The sequence below is a fragment of the Eucalyptus grandis genome, chromosome 2 (assembly GCF_016545825.1).
Source record: "Eucalyptus grandis isolate ANBG69807.140 chromosome 2, ASM1654582v1, whole genome shotgun sequence".
Taxonomy (NCBI): Eukaryota; Viridiplantae; Streptophyta; class Magnoliopsida; order Myrtales; family Myrtaceae; genus Eucalyptus; species Eucalyptus grandis.
Window position 1 is genome coordinate 58037645 of NC_052613.1, and position 14257 is coordinate 58051901.

Here is a 14257-nt window from a genome sequence, read left to right on the forward strand (position 1 = left end):
GCGAGAGACATGGACGGAGCTCCAACGGTTGCCATTGGCTAATGCCATCAGCATCAGCAGTCTTGAAAGGAGCGGCCACGTCCATTCAAAATTTGGTAATCGGTCGTGCATGGATGAATAATGAGGGAACGTGAACCGGTGATTCCTCTGATACTTTTAGCAAAAGAGAGAGAGAGAGAGAGAGAATGTCCACCCTCATAACAATGCACATACCCATTGAATTCAGTGGGCTTTTCAGCAAGACCTGAGCTTCTGTACGTATGTTACCTGGGTCACATTTCAGTTTCTGTAACCCCAGCATCAATCAAGCATTAACAACTAGCAGTTTCTTTTACATGATCGCTGCCCGGTATCCGCAGCTGCATTATAATCTTTTTGCTTTGGCAATGAACTCTTTTGCGAGCATTATAGCATGAGGCCGTTCTTGTCGAAAGATTGTGGGGATGGAGTGAAATAGGAAGATGGAGACTCATCTATGTATTGTGTTTGGCAGGTTGAAAAATAAAAAGAAAGACCTATTGAAATTATCTGAAAAATGCATTTACTGTACATCTGCTATCTCATCTCCGTCGCCTATTATCTCTCCCCAACTCTACAATTTTATTCTTCTCAACCGGGAAGACTCTTCAGGGTCACGCAGTCCCCATACTTTAGTTTGCTGTTGCACTACCAATATCAAAGATCCGCATCTAAAATCTGCAGTCGCAAGAACGTCCCCAATCATTCCCAAATCTGCTCTCTCGCTGCACTTCCTTACTTCTTGCATCAGCGTCGACTCTCCATGGCGTCTCCCGGCCAGAACAAGGTCGTAACCGTTTTCCATACATCTTAACACTCGAATCACATCTGATGCGTCCACGACCTCCTCCTCTTGGTAAGAAACCCGTTCATATCTTCGGGCGTTGCTCCTGAAATCCTTCAAGATATCACCATCAAGCAATTTGCTCCTCGCCGTGCCCTCTACTATATCCGCTGAGCTGGAAAATCTTATTAGAGTAAGTAGTACGCTTGGGTGTTGCGACATTCGTCTGGCATATGCTAGTGCCTCTCTATCGTCCGCACCCCCAAAGAAGAGCACGGCAACTCTGTAATAAGAAGACTCCGCATGGTACTTCTTCCTACTGCTATGCTCTATCAAAATGCCAACTGAGCAAGGCGCCTTCCCCAGTACATTTTTGTTCAGTTCCCGAAAAGCATGACTCATCTCTACTGTTCCCCAAGGCTTCCACTGCTTATGGAAAGGGATGATTATCAGGGTGATCCTCTTCTCTAAAGCTAGGGAACACACATCGTTGTGCATTGTCGAATAGGGCGAAACTCCCTTGTAGCAATGCAGCATTAGACTGCCTTGATTTTTTTGCTCGAAATTCCTGAATATGCCGAAGATGCGCTCAGACTCAGAAGCGCTATTGCAGGCCTTCTCACGTGGCGGGTGAGCAGTCAGAAGAGATGAAGCACGACCAACAAGCTTGACAAGGTGGAGGACACATAAATTGATTGGGCTCTCCTTCGTGGGGTTCGAGGCATTGAGGAGGCTCAGTGTCGCTTGAATGTTCTCTTCATTGTGGATACAGGCTAGAATGTGCAATTCTTCATTATGCCTGTTATGGAGTATAGTCCTCCTCTTGTAGGCGACAAATCTCCTTGAAGGATCATATAGAAGCTTAACAATGGGCGTGATAACTCCTGTTACAACCACCACAGAGATCATTGAAATGGCGAAGCATTCTTCATTCATGACCTGCACGCCAACTGTAAGTTGAGAAAACAAGGCAAAGGCCTATATCGAAGTCTTATTAACATCTAATCAACATGAATACAGTCGCACGACTTCTTCTGCTGGGAAAATGTGAAGATTATGTCCCAGGCGCAAACTACAGTTCATTATAACAATAAAAACGCATGATTGCTAAAGTGCAAGATGAATCAATTACATCGAAGTGTCCCTGCTTATATGGAGGGAAAAAAAGAACTTACGTTGGTCATCCTCCAATGATTCAACATAGCAAGTTCTACAATGCCTTTTGAATTCATTATAAGACCGAGAGACAGAGCGTCTCTAATTGGTATCCTCAAGAAGAGTGGGGGCAATGTTGTCCCTACAAGCTTGCCAACAAAACCGACAAGAACAGTTAACTGAATGATGCCGACATTCTTTAGAGATTTTATGGCAAAGACATCCATTTTTAGTCCACTTGTGGTGAAAAACGTGGGCATTAGCAGCATTGAAACAAAACAGTCGAGCCTCTCCACCAATGTAGCTCCCAAGGGTGGTCCATCTGGTATAACCAGACCCAGAAGAAAGGATGCCAAAAAGGCACTAAAGCCAATTGCTTCTGCAATGAACCCACAAGATAGAAGGGCTACAACAGCTGCAGTAATATATCTCTCATTCACAGGTTTGCCTTCTGGAGTGCGTTGGATTGCCCACAGAGCAGCTGGACGAATTCCAAACACGATGAAAATCGTGAGCAGCACCATTGAGAAGAAGGATCCAAAAGAGGTTCTCAATGATTTTGTGGTAGCTAAGTACACCACGTACTTGACCGTCATAACAGACCAATGACAAACATCGCAGATTAATGAAGATGCGGATGCTAGGCGTCCAATTTCTGAGTTGATTATCTTGAGCTCGGCAAGAAAGCAAGCAATAACTGGAAAGGCCGTCATGGACTGCATAGCTACCAGTGAAGGAAGCACCTTGGCTACGTCGTAATCCAAACTCAGGAACTGGTGGAGCATGAATGCTGTGAAGCCACTCAATGCGTATGGAAGAAAGAAGCCTATCAATCCAATGGCTAATGTCCTTTTACCTGATTTCAGCACGATGGAAGGATCAGTCTTAACACCGATCAGGAAGATGAAGAGCATGAGACCGAACAGCGCGAACGTGTCAAAGACACCTTTTCCTTTAGCTGGAAATACACTAGACGCAAACGTCGAGATGCGCCCGAGAACTGAAGGACCTAGAATGACGCCCGCCTAGAGGAAGTAAATCATCAATCATGATAAATTTTAGAGCGGACGTTCATTGTAGCGTAAATGCAAGTATTCCTTCTGACGCTCGTGAAAAAGAATGAGAAAGCAAAGCAGGACATTACGATCGAGGTAATTCCTAATAGAGGGAAAGTTAAAGCGACAAAACAATGACGCAGGTCTCCTCTTGCCTCTCCTTTGTCCTCGGGCAAAGAGCCGAAAGGAAAAAAGAGACTCGAACATCCAATCAAAGCTCAGGAGCTAAAAGAAGATAAAAATCCGGCATGACATGATAACAAATGGGAAGACCCGGAAGCTTACGAGAATATTAGAAACAATGGAGGGTTGGCCAAAGGGCTTGAGGAGACCGTAGAGGGAACGGGTGAAGATGGAGATGAGGGAGAGCTGCATCATGAGGAGAGGAACGGAGAATGCAAAAGGGTTATCTCCAAACCAAATTCCCCTGGAGTTGATCTGACCAACAAATTGGCACGTAGAAGACACGCCTTCGTCGTCCGGATCGTCACCGCCTTCTTGCTGGTCAGCCAGTTCTCCCAGGAATTGAACGGCCAACCTCCTGCCAAACTCCCTTCGTATCATGGGCCTGGCGACAATGGTGGGAGGAAAATGTTGGGAATGTTTGAGAATTGTGCAGAAATGATTGGAGAAGGAGAACGTTTATTTGAACGGAAGGAGGGAGGAGAGAGAGAGAGAGAGAGAGAGAGGAAGGAGAGGAGGGGAGTCATATTGAAGGCAACTAATTATAAGCCACGTAATACATAGGTCGGATAAACAGTCTCCTCCCCCCGCCCGGGGATTTTGCCAGAATATGTTCTTTTCGTTCAACCGATTACAACGGTCAACGTCAGAACCTTACTCACGAATTTTGCTCGTAGATATAACTTCCATCTAAAGTCGTTCGTTCGATCAGTTTTGTCCTTCCGTTAGGACAAGGGGCTTAAGCACCTCTCGAATCCAGGAAAGTGCTTCCCAACACTTATATCAAACGCGTTACGGATCAACGTGATAAGTGGTCCTATCAAAGTTTCGCACTCTTTGCCAAAAGCATGATTGTGTCGCTTAAGTGGGTCTACTGCTCTTGAACATGATGTTCTTGCCCTCTCACCTTGCTGTGTTTTCTAACGTATCGTTTGCTTGGATATAGAAACTCGAGGAGATTTAAGAATTCATCCGCTTCACGAAAAATGAATGATTTAGAAAATATTTTTCCAAAATATGATCGCTTGTATCACTTGAAATCATTAGTTAATGAAAAAAAAAAATTATAATCGACAAGAAATCATGTATAAAAATCTTCTTTTGATCAAAAGATTCCATTAATTCATTTTTTGAGCAATATAAATGATCGTTTTAAATAATATATTTTCTAAATTATTCATTTTTCCATAAAACAAACGGAAGCTAGGATTGTTTTCGTTTGGATTTTTGGAGAAAAGTTATTGGGAAAATGCAAAAGATCTTAAATTTTTTTGGATTAAATGAGTTTTGAAAAATGCAAATAATATTTGGTAAACTGTAATTTAAAAGTATAATGGAAAGCGACTTTGATTTAAATTCTATTTGGAACCAACTACACTTGGAAAAGATCTTTTACTAATCTTTTCAAAAAATAAACAGACCTCAAGCAAAGGACTTAGGCTACTTGCAAAGCTAATCCAGCCAAATTTGGTACCAGCGTCCCCCGCATCAGACTGTATGACCTTAGGCGACTGTCCTCTAATCCTAGGCCACTTCACTTGAGGTTGTGTGAAGTCATCTGAGGCTCTCCGGTGGTCAGATCCAACATTGCCCACGATGTTGTGGGCCTAGGAGGTAGTCAATAGTGAGGCATTTTTAGAATCTCGAAAATTTAGAAAGGGCAAAATTGAAAAAAAAAATTTGTATTAGCATTGAAAAAGCTAGAGCCCAAAGGTCCAATAGACTTCCTTTGGGCTAAGGGTTTGTGAATGCTAGGGGTGTACAAAACAAACTATCTGAATCAGGAACCACCTAAACCGAATCGGTTCAGTTTGGTTCCCGAGAGTGTTAGTGCAATTCTTGATTCCAAAAAATGAAATTAGTGTCCTACCAGTTCGATTGCCAATTTTAAAGGAGAATTAGATCGGATCGATTAAATATTTTTTTTTTTTTTATTTCTTTAAAGAATTAGTGGGTTTAGTTTATTATTTCTAAGGAAATAAGAGCCTATAATTATATAATAAGATATCCAAATGGACGCATATGATTTGTCTCAAACTCTAAATTTGTTCTTGGTCATGCTTTGGATAATAAGATATTTAGATGAAAATGTGAAAAAGAAAAAAATAGTAACCGGTTCTCAGTCTAGTCCCCAAATCCCAATTTTAAGAATCAACTAGACCAGAAACCGATTACCCCTAATAAAAGCAAATTATTTCTTCAAAACTTTCCAAATAAAATTGTCGAACATTTTTACATTTGACCAATGGCTCTAGAGGCCCAAAAAGCTTTGGAAAAGCCAATTCCCAAATGCATCCTAAAACAATCTCAATAATCTGGTTATGGGGACAAGACATACAAATTCTAAATGACCTATTGAACATTACAACCAAAGAGATGCTGCCGGTCACGGCCGCTAGCCGTCGGCCCTTTCATTTGACAGGAGGAGGGAGTGAGCACGGGTGAAAACGGAAAATTGAAGGGACTACAAATGGGTGAATGAATAAAAGATAAAAGAAGGAGAGTGTTTGGGCGGGCAGTGTTAGGCCGGGAGTGGGTGGTTGGCCTTTAGGGGGACCATTCCATTTTAGAGATTGGACGTTGCCCCCACCGAGTCTATCCATTATCTCTCCTCATCTTAGACTTTGGTATTCTATATATAACTTCAAAATTTGTACCGCCGATGGAAAAGAAAAAACGAGGAATCCTTCAGCTATACTAATAACTAACGAGTGTGAAACCTGAGGCCCCCCCGATGACAGGAGGGAAGGGAAGGGAAGGCAAGGGAAGGGGATGTTCATTCATGAACCTTTAATAAGCGGGTGGATTGATTCGTCCGTCCCATCAGAAGAAAAGAAGAGACCCGCCATAAGACTTGGGGAATTCTTTGCATAGACTAGTCGGGATGATGTCTCAACGGTTGCATGGGATGATGGGTGAGCTGAGATATTATTTATCATTCTGATGAACCCCCTCCTCTTCTCCCCTCTCCTGCACGAGAATTCTCCAATTTGACTCGTGCGTCTTCTTTACTCTCCTCCCAATTAAATGCTGGCTCTACGGAGATGGATGGGCCACCCACCCACCCCACCTCCCTGTCCTCACCATCTAGAAACTCTCTCCCGTACACGACAGTTCGCCATGCCACACACGGTTGACCCAAGACCGACTTACTCTGCAAGTTATCCCATCCCCCACCACAAGCTCCCATCTCTGACTTTTTCAAACCATGGACCGAAAAGGAGATATAGATATTCATTCCTACGCGCTTTTCGTGACGAAATCCCCAGGTTCGGCTCCATGGATTGGAAAGTAAAGTCTTGGCCTTTTGTTTTTTTCTCCGTTTTCCCATTGAGATCGCCCCGTCCCCCACGAGCCGATCTCTTCGAATTAAAACACACAAATCCCACCTCTTTTTCTTTTTTCCTTCTGTTCTTAAATGGGAGAGAAGTCAGTGGCATTAAAAACAATGGTGCTGCAAGTTATTTCTGATATTCTTTTTCAATTCATTCAGCTGAGAAAAACAAGAGAACATTCCAACCATCCCCCCCAAAAAAAAAAGGAACAAAACAAAAAAATTATCCATTCATCCCAATTCTCCTCTTACATCTTACCTTAGTACAAATCTTGTTCTCTCTTTTCTTTTTTGGTCAAAGAACAAAGTATACATACATATCCCCTATACCTGGAGTTCTAAAGCCAATAAACAGAATGTAATAAATGAAATGAACCACTGATCTCCCTCCTCCTTCCAGTTCTCAAAAGGCCAGGACATGCACCTGATCCTGACCTCGAGCAGAATAAGGTCTTCAATAATTTCGGCATAGCAATGATTCCAGGAACATGTCGTCCCTCGGTTCCTCCTTGGCTCTGGAGAACAAGTTATCGGTGTTTGGAGACTGATTCAGGAAAGAGCCCAGAGAACTCCCAAGTCCTGAAAATCCGAAGCTCCCCGGACTCTGTAACATCTCCAGCATGAACGGCGATGCTTGCCCTTCCGATGACGACACCCTATAGTTACTGCTTGGAGCGCTTGGCCCATTGTTGTTGGAATGATTGGTCAAGGCCGACGACCTGATTGAATCTGCCAAACCATTGTTCCCGTTGCCATTGTCCGGCATGGGCAAAGGCCTATTGGCGCCGCCACTCCCGCGGGCTGCAGGAACATCGTGGTTGTGCTTCCCTTCATAAGTAGTGATCACTGCCCTTAGATCATGGGATGCTCTCTCCACGTGCTTGCGCACTGGACAGCCTGGACTGGTGCACTTGTAGTAGCTCCTACATGGGACATCAACGAAATGACAAGATCAGACAAAAAGGCTTCGCCTTCGCTCGAAGAGCATTCAGCAGAAATATGAAGTATTGTCGGACGGTTCACTTACGGAATAAATGGCATCTAACTATACCATAAAAGGGATTTTGGTGACCAAAGGTTTGGAAATGGAAAGTGCATTAGGCTACATCAAGAATCAACAAGCAATAGTTGAAATTTACGGGAGTTTCGTTTACCTTGGATTGGGATTTCCTTTGACCACCTTCTGCCCATATTTCCTCCATCGATATCCATCATCAAGAATATCAATGTCACTGGTGGTTTGGACTACTACTCTGGGTTCTCTCACCGTTCTGCTCCCGGGAGCTAAAATCCCTTCGTTCTCGACCTCTTGCTTCCTAAAAAGGCGCATAATTAAGGAATGAAATGAATCAGGGACCGTCGAGCGGATTAAAACCATCCAATTGTAACATAAACAAATTTCAATTTGCCCACGAACAAACAAACAGAACTCCATCCAGCCAGGAACTTACCATCTTTTGGGATCCGGTTGGTCTTCGTCGAACTCATCCCCTGCAGATTTACTTTTCTGAGAGCCCTGATCATATTCGTCATCGGCGACTGAAAGGGAAGAGTTTTCTGGGGTTGCAGAGTCTACTTGGGAGGAGCCATGCGTGGAAAAAGCATGGTCATTGATTTCAGGGGCGGCGGGATTATAGACCTGGACTGCATGAGACGGCGCGGAGGAGGAGGAGGACGCCGAGGATCTCCGGGTGGCCTGAGGCTTAGGGTGGTTATGGCTTCCCTTGTAGACAATCTCGGTAATCTGGCCATCCAGAGACCTCTCCACCTTCTTCTTGGTAGGGCAAGTAGGATGAGTGCACTTGTAATAACTCCTGGGGTTTTCGCTCCCCTTCACCTGCTTCTGGCCGTATTTCCTCCAGTTGTAGCCATCGTCAGATCTCCTCTGCTCTCGCATGGACTGAGCCTGAGACTGATAATTGTCGCAATCGGCTCGGTGATCGGCGTTGGTCTGGATGGTGGCGATCTCAGGGGAGAAGCTCTGGAATGGATTGAGTTCGGATTTCACCGCGCTCTCGTCAGGAGGGCGGGAACCATCTTGTTTGATGGAGCTCCAGGCCAGCTGCTGCTGCTGCTGCTGCTGCTGCAACTGCAAAATTCAGACGACAACTCTTGAGCGATAATCGTAGGCCGAAGAAAAGAGGGATGAGCATAAAAGGAATGTGTAGACATACATGCTGCTTGGCGTTGGTCTGCAAAGTGAAGTCGGAGCCATTTGCGTCTTCCCGTTTAGAGATCTGCTGGTAACTGTCGGAGGACTTGCTCTTCCAATTGAAGGAGGATTGAAGCGGGAAAGCTCCAGTAGTAGGGGAGGGCAAAATCTGCATCGGCCATCCAAAAAGAAACAGAGAATGAGCCGCAGCAAATATGGACAAGAAAGACAAACCCGCGGAAATGAATGGATGTCAGACAGATAAAAAGAGAGAGAATAAAGAAGAAGAAGAGAGAAGGGAAGATACGTTGGAAGCGTTGAGGAGAACAGGGGAGTCCAAGAGCTCGGCGGGGCTGAGACCAGGCGGGATGGCGAAGAAAGCAGAGGAGAGCGGGGAGATGGGGATGGAGGGCGGGGGGATGGACTTGAACTTGGGAACCCCGGACCCACGGCGAGAGTCGTCCTCCAGTTCGGAGGCGAGGAGGGATGAGAAGGAGAAGGAGTTCGCTCGAGGGTCCAAGCTCCCCGTGCCGGCCGACGGTGAGGCCATCGCTTCCACAGAAAGAAGAAAACAGGAGGGAAAACCAAAGCGGGCTGCAGCCTCGGATGGCTCCGGTTATGTTCTGATCTCCAACACAGAGAGAGAGAGAGAGAGAGAGAGAGAGAGAGGGAGGGGGAGGGAGGTGATGAGGAGGGAGTATCGATTATGGAGGGAGGGGAGGGGAGAGAAAAGGGTTGGGAGGAAGAAGAGAAAATGGTCACGTATCGCCCAAGGCTTTTTTCCTTTTGCTCTGGGCACCCACTGGCCGTATACGAGGAGGCATCTTCTTCGAAGCTCGGCTGGTCAAAACCTCGTGGGTTTGACTGAATGGCGGCTGACGCTGTGGTTGCTCTCTCTCTCTCTAGTTTATCTTGTGAAATTCCGACTACCATGTGATGCGGTGGCGCCCCCCTCACTATCCCTCCTCTCCCTCTTCCAATCCGCTAAATCGAGAAAAGAATTATCAAGACTTGATTTCTCTCCAGGCAAAAGCACACGACCACCATGTAGAATGGCAGGAAAATGACGGAGACTGCATATTAAGTATGTGCACTTGCCCTTTTGAAAAAGGCATGGCAACCTCCCTACATGCATTCCTTCTTTGTCAGTTCCGCGGGATTCGCATTGGCAGTGGGTGACGCTCAATTTTTTTCTTTTTGATCGAATGGGTGACGCTCATTGACGTGCCCAATTATTTGCCAAACTTATCGAGCACGTGACGAATCATCGAAAAGTAGAGAAAAACCTCGGTTTCCCATGTTTCACCGTTCCTGAAAATCCAACATGCTTCCTCCAATGCATGACGAGCGCCCGACTTCCCACCTCATCTTATCCTGACGCAGCAATCTAAATATCGTCCAATTCTGTTACCAAACCTGTTGATTTTAGCTACCAAACGTGCGTACGGCATAAGCCAAACCAACCGGCAATTTAAAACATTAATAAAGATTTATCAGAAAGAGGCGCCGCTGTGTTTGGATGGAAGCCGGTATGTCTATCTATACACATATATATACTTATTTCGAAGGTGAGATATCTACACCAGCACCACACCACGCAAGCAACAAATTTTGCTCCTTCTACAGATCCCTGTACGGTTCAGCTCGAAAAATGCTCTCTAACATCTCCCATTGGAGGAAATTCAAGCAGTTATCTGCAACTGGCCGAATGAGGGGAACGAACATGGCTCCATTTTAACATTTCTGCATAAGTTCTTCGAAAAGTTAACAACGGAGGTTCCTCAACCGACCTCCTTTCTACAACACAAAGGACATCATTTGATACTGACTTCAAAAAAAAAAAAAAAAACTGACATGAAACAATCCCTTTTACTCTTCCTCATTCTACAATTTTTCCCTTCTTCAATGGGAAGCAGATCCCCTGACTAAATTTTACACAGTATGCACCAAAATCCAAACTGTAGCGAGTTCTCAGAAGATAACACAAACTCAATCTAGAAGTGGGCCTAACTCCCTTACTTTTTAGCAAAACTGATGGCCATGGGGTTCTGAGCAGTGATTTTGAAGCCCTGAAGGTGCTGCATGGCCATACCAGCCTGCACGTCATCTTCATACTCTACGAAAGCAATACCAGGCTTTGCTTCAACCATTCTCACTTCCTTAAATCCTGGATATTGCTCAAAGAGCAACTGCAACATCTGGCTTGTCGTTTCAACAGGCAAATTCTGAACAAACAATATATTATTCGGCGCTGTTTCTTGAGGACCAGCAGTTCCAGTTCGATAAGAGACCTGCATAGAAGAAATGGGAAGAAGGTAATGCATGCCCTAGTGACTTATTGCTAGCTGATTACCAACAAATCGATCCTGCTTGAAACTACTAAGGCTACATAGCTAAACAAATTGATAGCAGAACCGTCAAGTAGCGAACTTACTGTTGGCCCTCCATTAGCTTCAGCAGCAGGACCATTGGCTGGTTGTGCTTCTTCAGTACGGCGCTTTCTTTCAGCTGCACAACCACAAGCGGGTCAACAATAGACAAATGTATGACTGAGAATAGAAAAATATCGATTGCTTGGACAATTGCAAACTAAGTTGAGATACGTACTATCTGAAAGTCAAACATAGGACCTAGAAATCAGTCAAAACAGGGAAGAGAAAAGACAGGAAACATGCAAAGCTGCAAAACTGGGTGCTTATTAGTAGGTCCACATACATAAGTGCACCTACCCCTCGAATGCACACACGCACATCTTGCCATTTTTATATGGCCAATAAAGAATGATGATTGCAGAAGGCAGTGCAATCCCATTTAGTGTCATGAGCAATGTTTTGATGGCCATAAATCAAGACAAACATGCTCGATTTGCCAATGATACCAAAAACAGAACTTGCAAATGAAGTTCTAATGAAAAAATGCAATGACATTAAAAGGGAGCATTATAAAAAGCATCTTAAACTTTCAGTTTGGCTTAAGGTCACACCTCTAAATTAAAAAATGCCCAATAAGCAGCTGAAAAAAACAGACAAGGTGAAATCTGCAGTGGGTAACCATACATAAAAATACTATCGCAGAACCATGACGGCCAATATCATTGGCAAAAAAGCAGAATAATCAGTGGATTTCATTGACAATGAAGGTGAAGCTGAGCTTGCAACCATTTATTCGAAAATCTTAAGCCATTAAGAGAATGATGTGAAATATTATTATATCTCAACGCTATCCCTCACACAAAAGTTGGTAGTATGACAAGCCCTTAAGCATTAAATCTGAACGCGTAGGTAAAATAATTCTTAGAACCTATCACCTATACACAACGGGTAACCAATAACTGGCTAATGGGGTTGTGAGAAACTGAAATGCTTCTTATGCTGATCGAAGTAAAGTCAGCAACTATTTGATCTCAAAGCTTAAGGCTTTAGAGACCGGTTTAAAAGTCATTTTTATCTCAACAGGCAACATCATAGAAAGCCCACTAAGTAATTACACCTAAAAACCACAAAGTGAGCAAAATGTAGGCCTTCAAACTTCACATTTGCACTATTAAGACATTTACAACAATTTAGTTCAAAATACATTCTCTCACCTTTTTCTTCTTGCTTCTTCTTCTTTTCTCTCATGACATAGGTACCATCTGCTTTAGAAATGCAATCAGACTTTTCTTTGGCGTATTGTATTCTCTGCAGCAGCAATGATTTTCTATATCAAATTAATAGGGGGAAAAAAAACCAAAAATGGGTGACATAATTTACACATCCAAGCAAAGGAAAACTTTCCACAGGATGTTTATTACAGTTGTGACTGTTAAGGTAGGATGTCTTACTTCTGGATCATATGAAGTGACAGCAAAATGCAGAGACAAAATACACATATTAAGGGAAAGGAATCATTCAAGTTTGAGGATTGTTTAATGAAACTGAAGAACCAAAACAAAGAAAACACGCTTCTTGAGTGGAAGTAATTGTGTTCACTATCCTTTTCTGATATTTCTAATGGTAAATAAAACTTCACTAGTTTGCTTGATGGGATACAAAGGTGCCCAGCCTCAGCATAAAAATCAATTCACTATATAATCCATAATCAGGAATGAAAATAACATCAAATACTACAGAATTAGTTGCCAATTACTAGGGTCAAAATAGGACGGGTTCAATGTGTATGATATCCGCATCACTGAGTTTCAGCCAAAAAGAAACGCCAGTGTCAGCTACCTGCTTACTCCTTATTTGGGTTATGGACCAGCTATGAAGCAGAAACTTACTCAGGACAGCCTTGTGGTATGATTGGCGTAGTTGATATACAAAGTAATCCAAATTTAGAGTTTTGAGTCTAGCAAAGAAAGGTTTTTGGATAAGGAAATAGACAAGGGCGTGGTATTTTCTTTTTTCGCAAATAAAAGCAACCGGCAACCTGTTTTTGCTATGTCACTTTTATTTGTTAATGAGTAGTGCTGATATTATTCTCCGAATAACAAAATCCGGCAAGGAAGAGCTGAAACCTGAAACTGTCCTACACTGAAAATCCGCTAAAAAAAGGGGATGTATCATCGAACAGCTAGGTTGCAATAGTTCCTAAGCATCCCAAGCAACACACAAGAATGTGCGAGATGTCGATGCAAAACCATTATATGTGCAGAAAATAAGATAATAAAGTAAAGCCGCGACAGGATGTGCAATGACATACCATAGGCTTATCGTAGAATGGGAAGTTCTGCATTTGGCGCACGGCATTACTGGCAGCAGTCACTTCACTGAATGCGACCCATGCTTGCCCTCTAAGCTTCGGGGTCTTCAGGGCTACAACATCCAGAATTCTTCCATACTGAGAGAAGAGGCAGTAAAGGGATCTCTTCAATTCTGCCAAAAGCAAACATAGACCAATTACCAAAATGGAGCATGCACATGTTTTCAAGTGATTTGTTGAACATCGGAATGAATGCCGTACGCCTAAAGTCCAGAGAGGTCACTATGAGTGAATGGAAAAAGTTAAAACTCCTTTTGATAGATTTTAGATATTCATCCCCAGGGAAAAAGAAGTTTCCCCTAGTCTACCCTATCGCGAATGTCGAAACATTCCGAAGCAACGAATCTCAGGTGTCGTTTTGTACCGCGAAAGAGCCCTATCCCCAACATGATCGTTAGAGCGATGAGGAGATATCAGATGTCGCACCGTGAGGTTAATAGGAATTACAAGCTCAACCGAACTTGCGGTTACAATAGACCAGGCCAAGCTGGGAAGAAGTCGATGGATTCGAGAATTCAAACCAGTTTCAAGCACAAGAAGTGCGTTTCGCTAGAGTCAGTTCGATCTGCAGGAAACAAACACAGGGAGAAGAAAAGGATGGTTGGGAAAGGATCACCTTCTTTCTTGACCTTTTCGTGGAGGTTCTTTATGTATATGGTTTGATTCGGCGGTATGTCCCCCGAAAGCATCGTCCCCCCCCTAGAAATCGAGAGAAGGCTGTGGAGAGCGACCGTCCCCGAGCAAGTTCAAGCGCAGAGGGAAGAGCGCGCGAGCGAGAGAGAGAGAGGGAGAAAGAGAAAGAGCCCTAGCCAGCGAAAAAATGGCGGAGACTG

The 14257-nt window shown here is 43.8% G+C and overlaps 3 protein-coding genes across 3 annotated transcripts; all 3 read right to left on the reverse strand.

The window, feature by feature from the left end:
• Window positions 1-403: 403 nt before the first annotated feature.
• On the reverse strand, window positions 404-3109 carry LOC104435752 (cation/H(+) antiporter 15). The gene is made up of 2 exons (XM_010048448.3): window positions 1978-3109; window positions 404-1741 (listed from the first exon to the last, which is right to left on the reverse strand). The coding sequence occupies exons 1-2, from the start codon at window positions 2869-2871 to the stop codon at window positions 593-595; spliced, it is 2043 nt and encodes a 680-aa protein (XP_010046750.2). The 5' UTR covers window positions 2872-3109; the 3' UTR covers window positions 404-592.
• A 3547-nt stretch (window positions 3110-6656) lies between these two features.
• On the reverse strand, window positions 6657-9370 carry LOC104434125 (probable WRKY transcription factor 26). The gene is made up of 5 exons (XM_010047093.3): window positions 8989-9370; window positions 8704-8850; window positions 7981-8618; window positions 7684-7845; window positions 6657-7452 (listed from the first exon to the last, which is right to left on the reverse strand). The coding sequence occupies exons 1-5, from the start codon at window positions 9229-9231 to the stop codon at window positions 6984-6986; spliced, it is 1659 nt and encodes a 552-aa protein (XP_010045395.1). The 5' UTR covers window positions 9232-9370; the 3' UTR covers window positions 6657-6983.
• Window positions 9371-10390: 1020 nt separating this feature from the next.
• LOC104434126 (U2 small nuclear ribonucleoprotein B'') lies at window positions 10391-14242 on the reverse strand. The gene is made up of 5 exons (XM_010047095.3): window positions 14041-14242; window positions 13365-13537; window positions 12268-12361; window positions 11116-11189; window positions 10391-10972 (listed from the first exon to the last, which is right to left on the reverse strand). The coding sequence occupies exons 1-5, from the start codon at window positions 14111-14113 to the stop codon at window positions 10697-10699; spliced, it is 690 nt and encodes a 229-aa protein (XP_010045397.2). The 5' UTR covers window positions 14114-14242; the 3' UTR covers window positions 10391-10696.
• Between the last annotated feature and the right edge of the window lie 15 nt (window positions 14243-14257).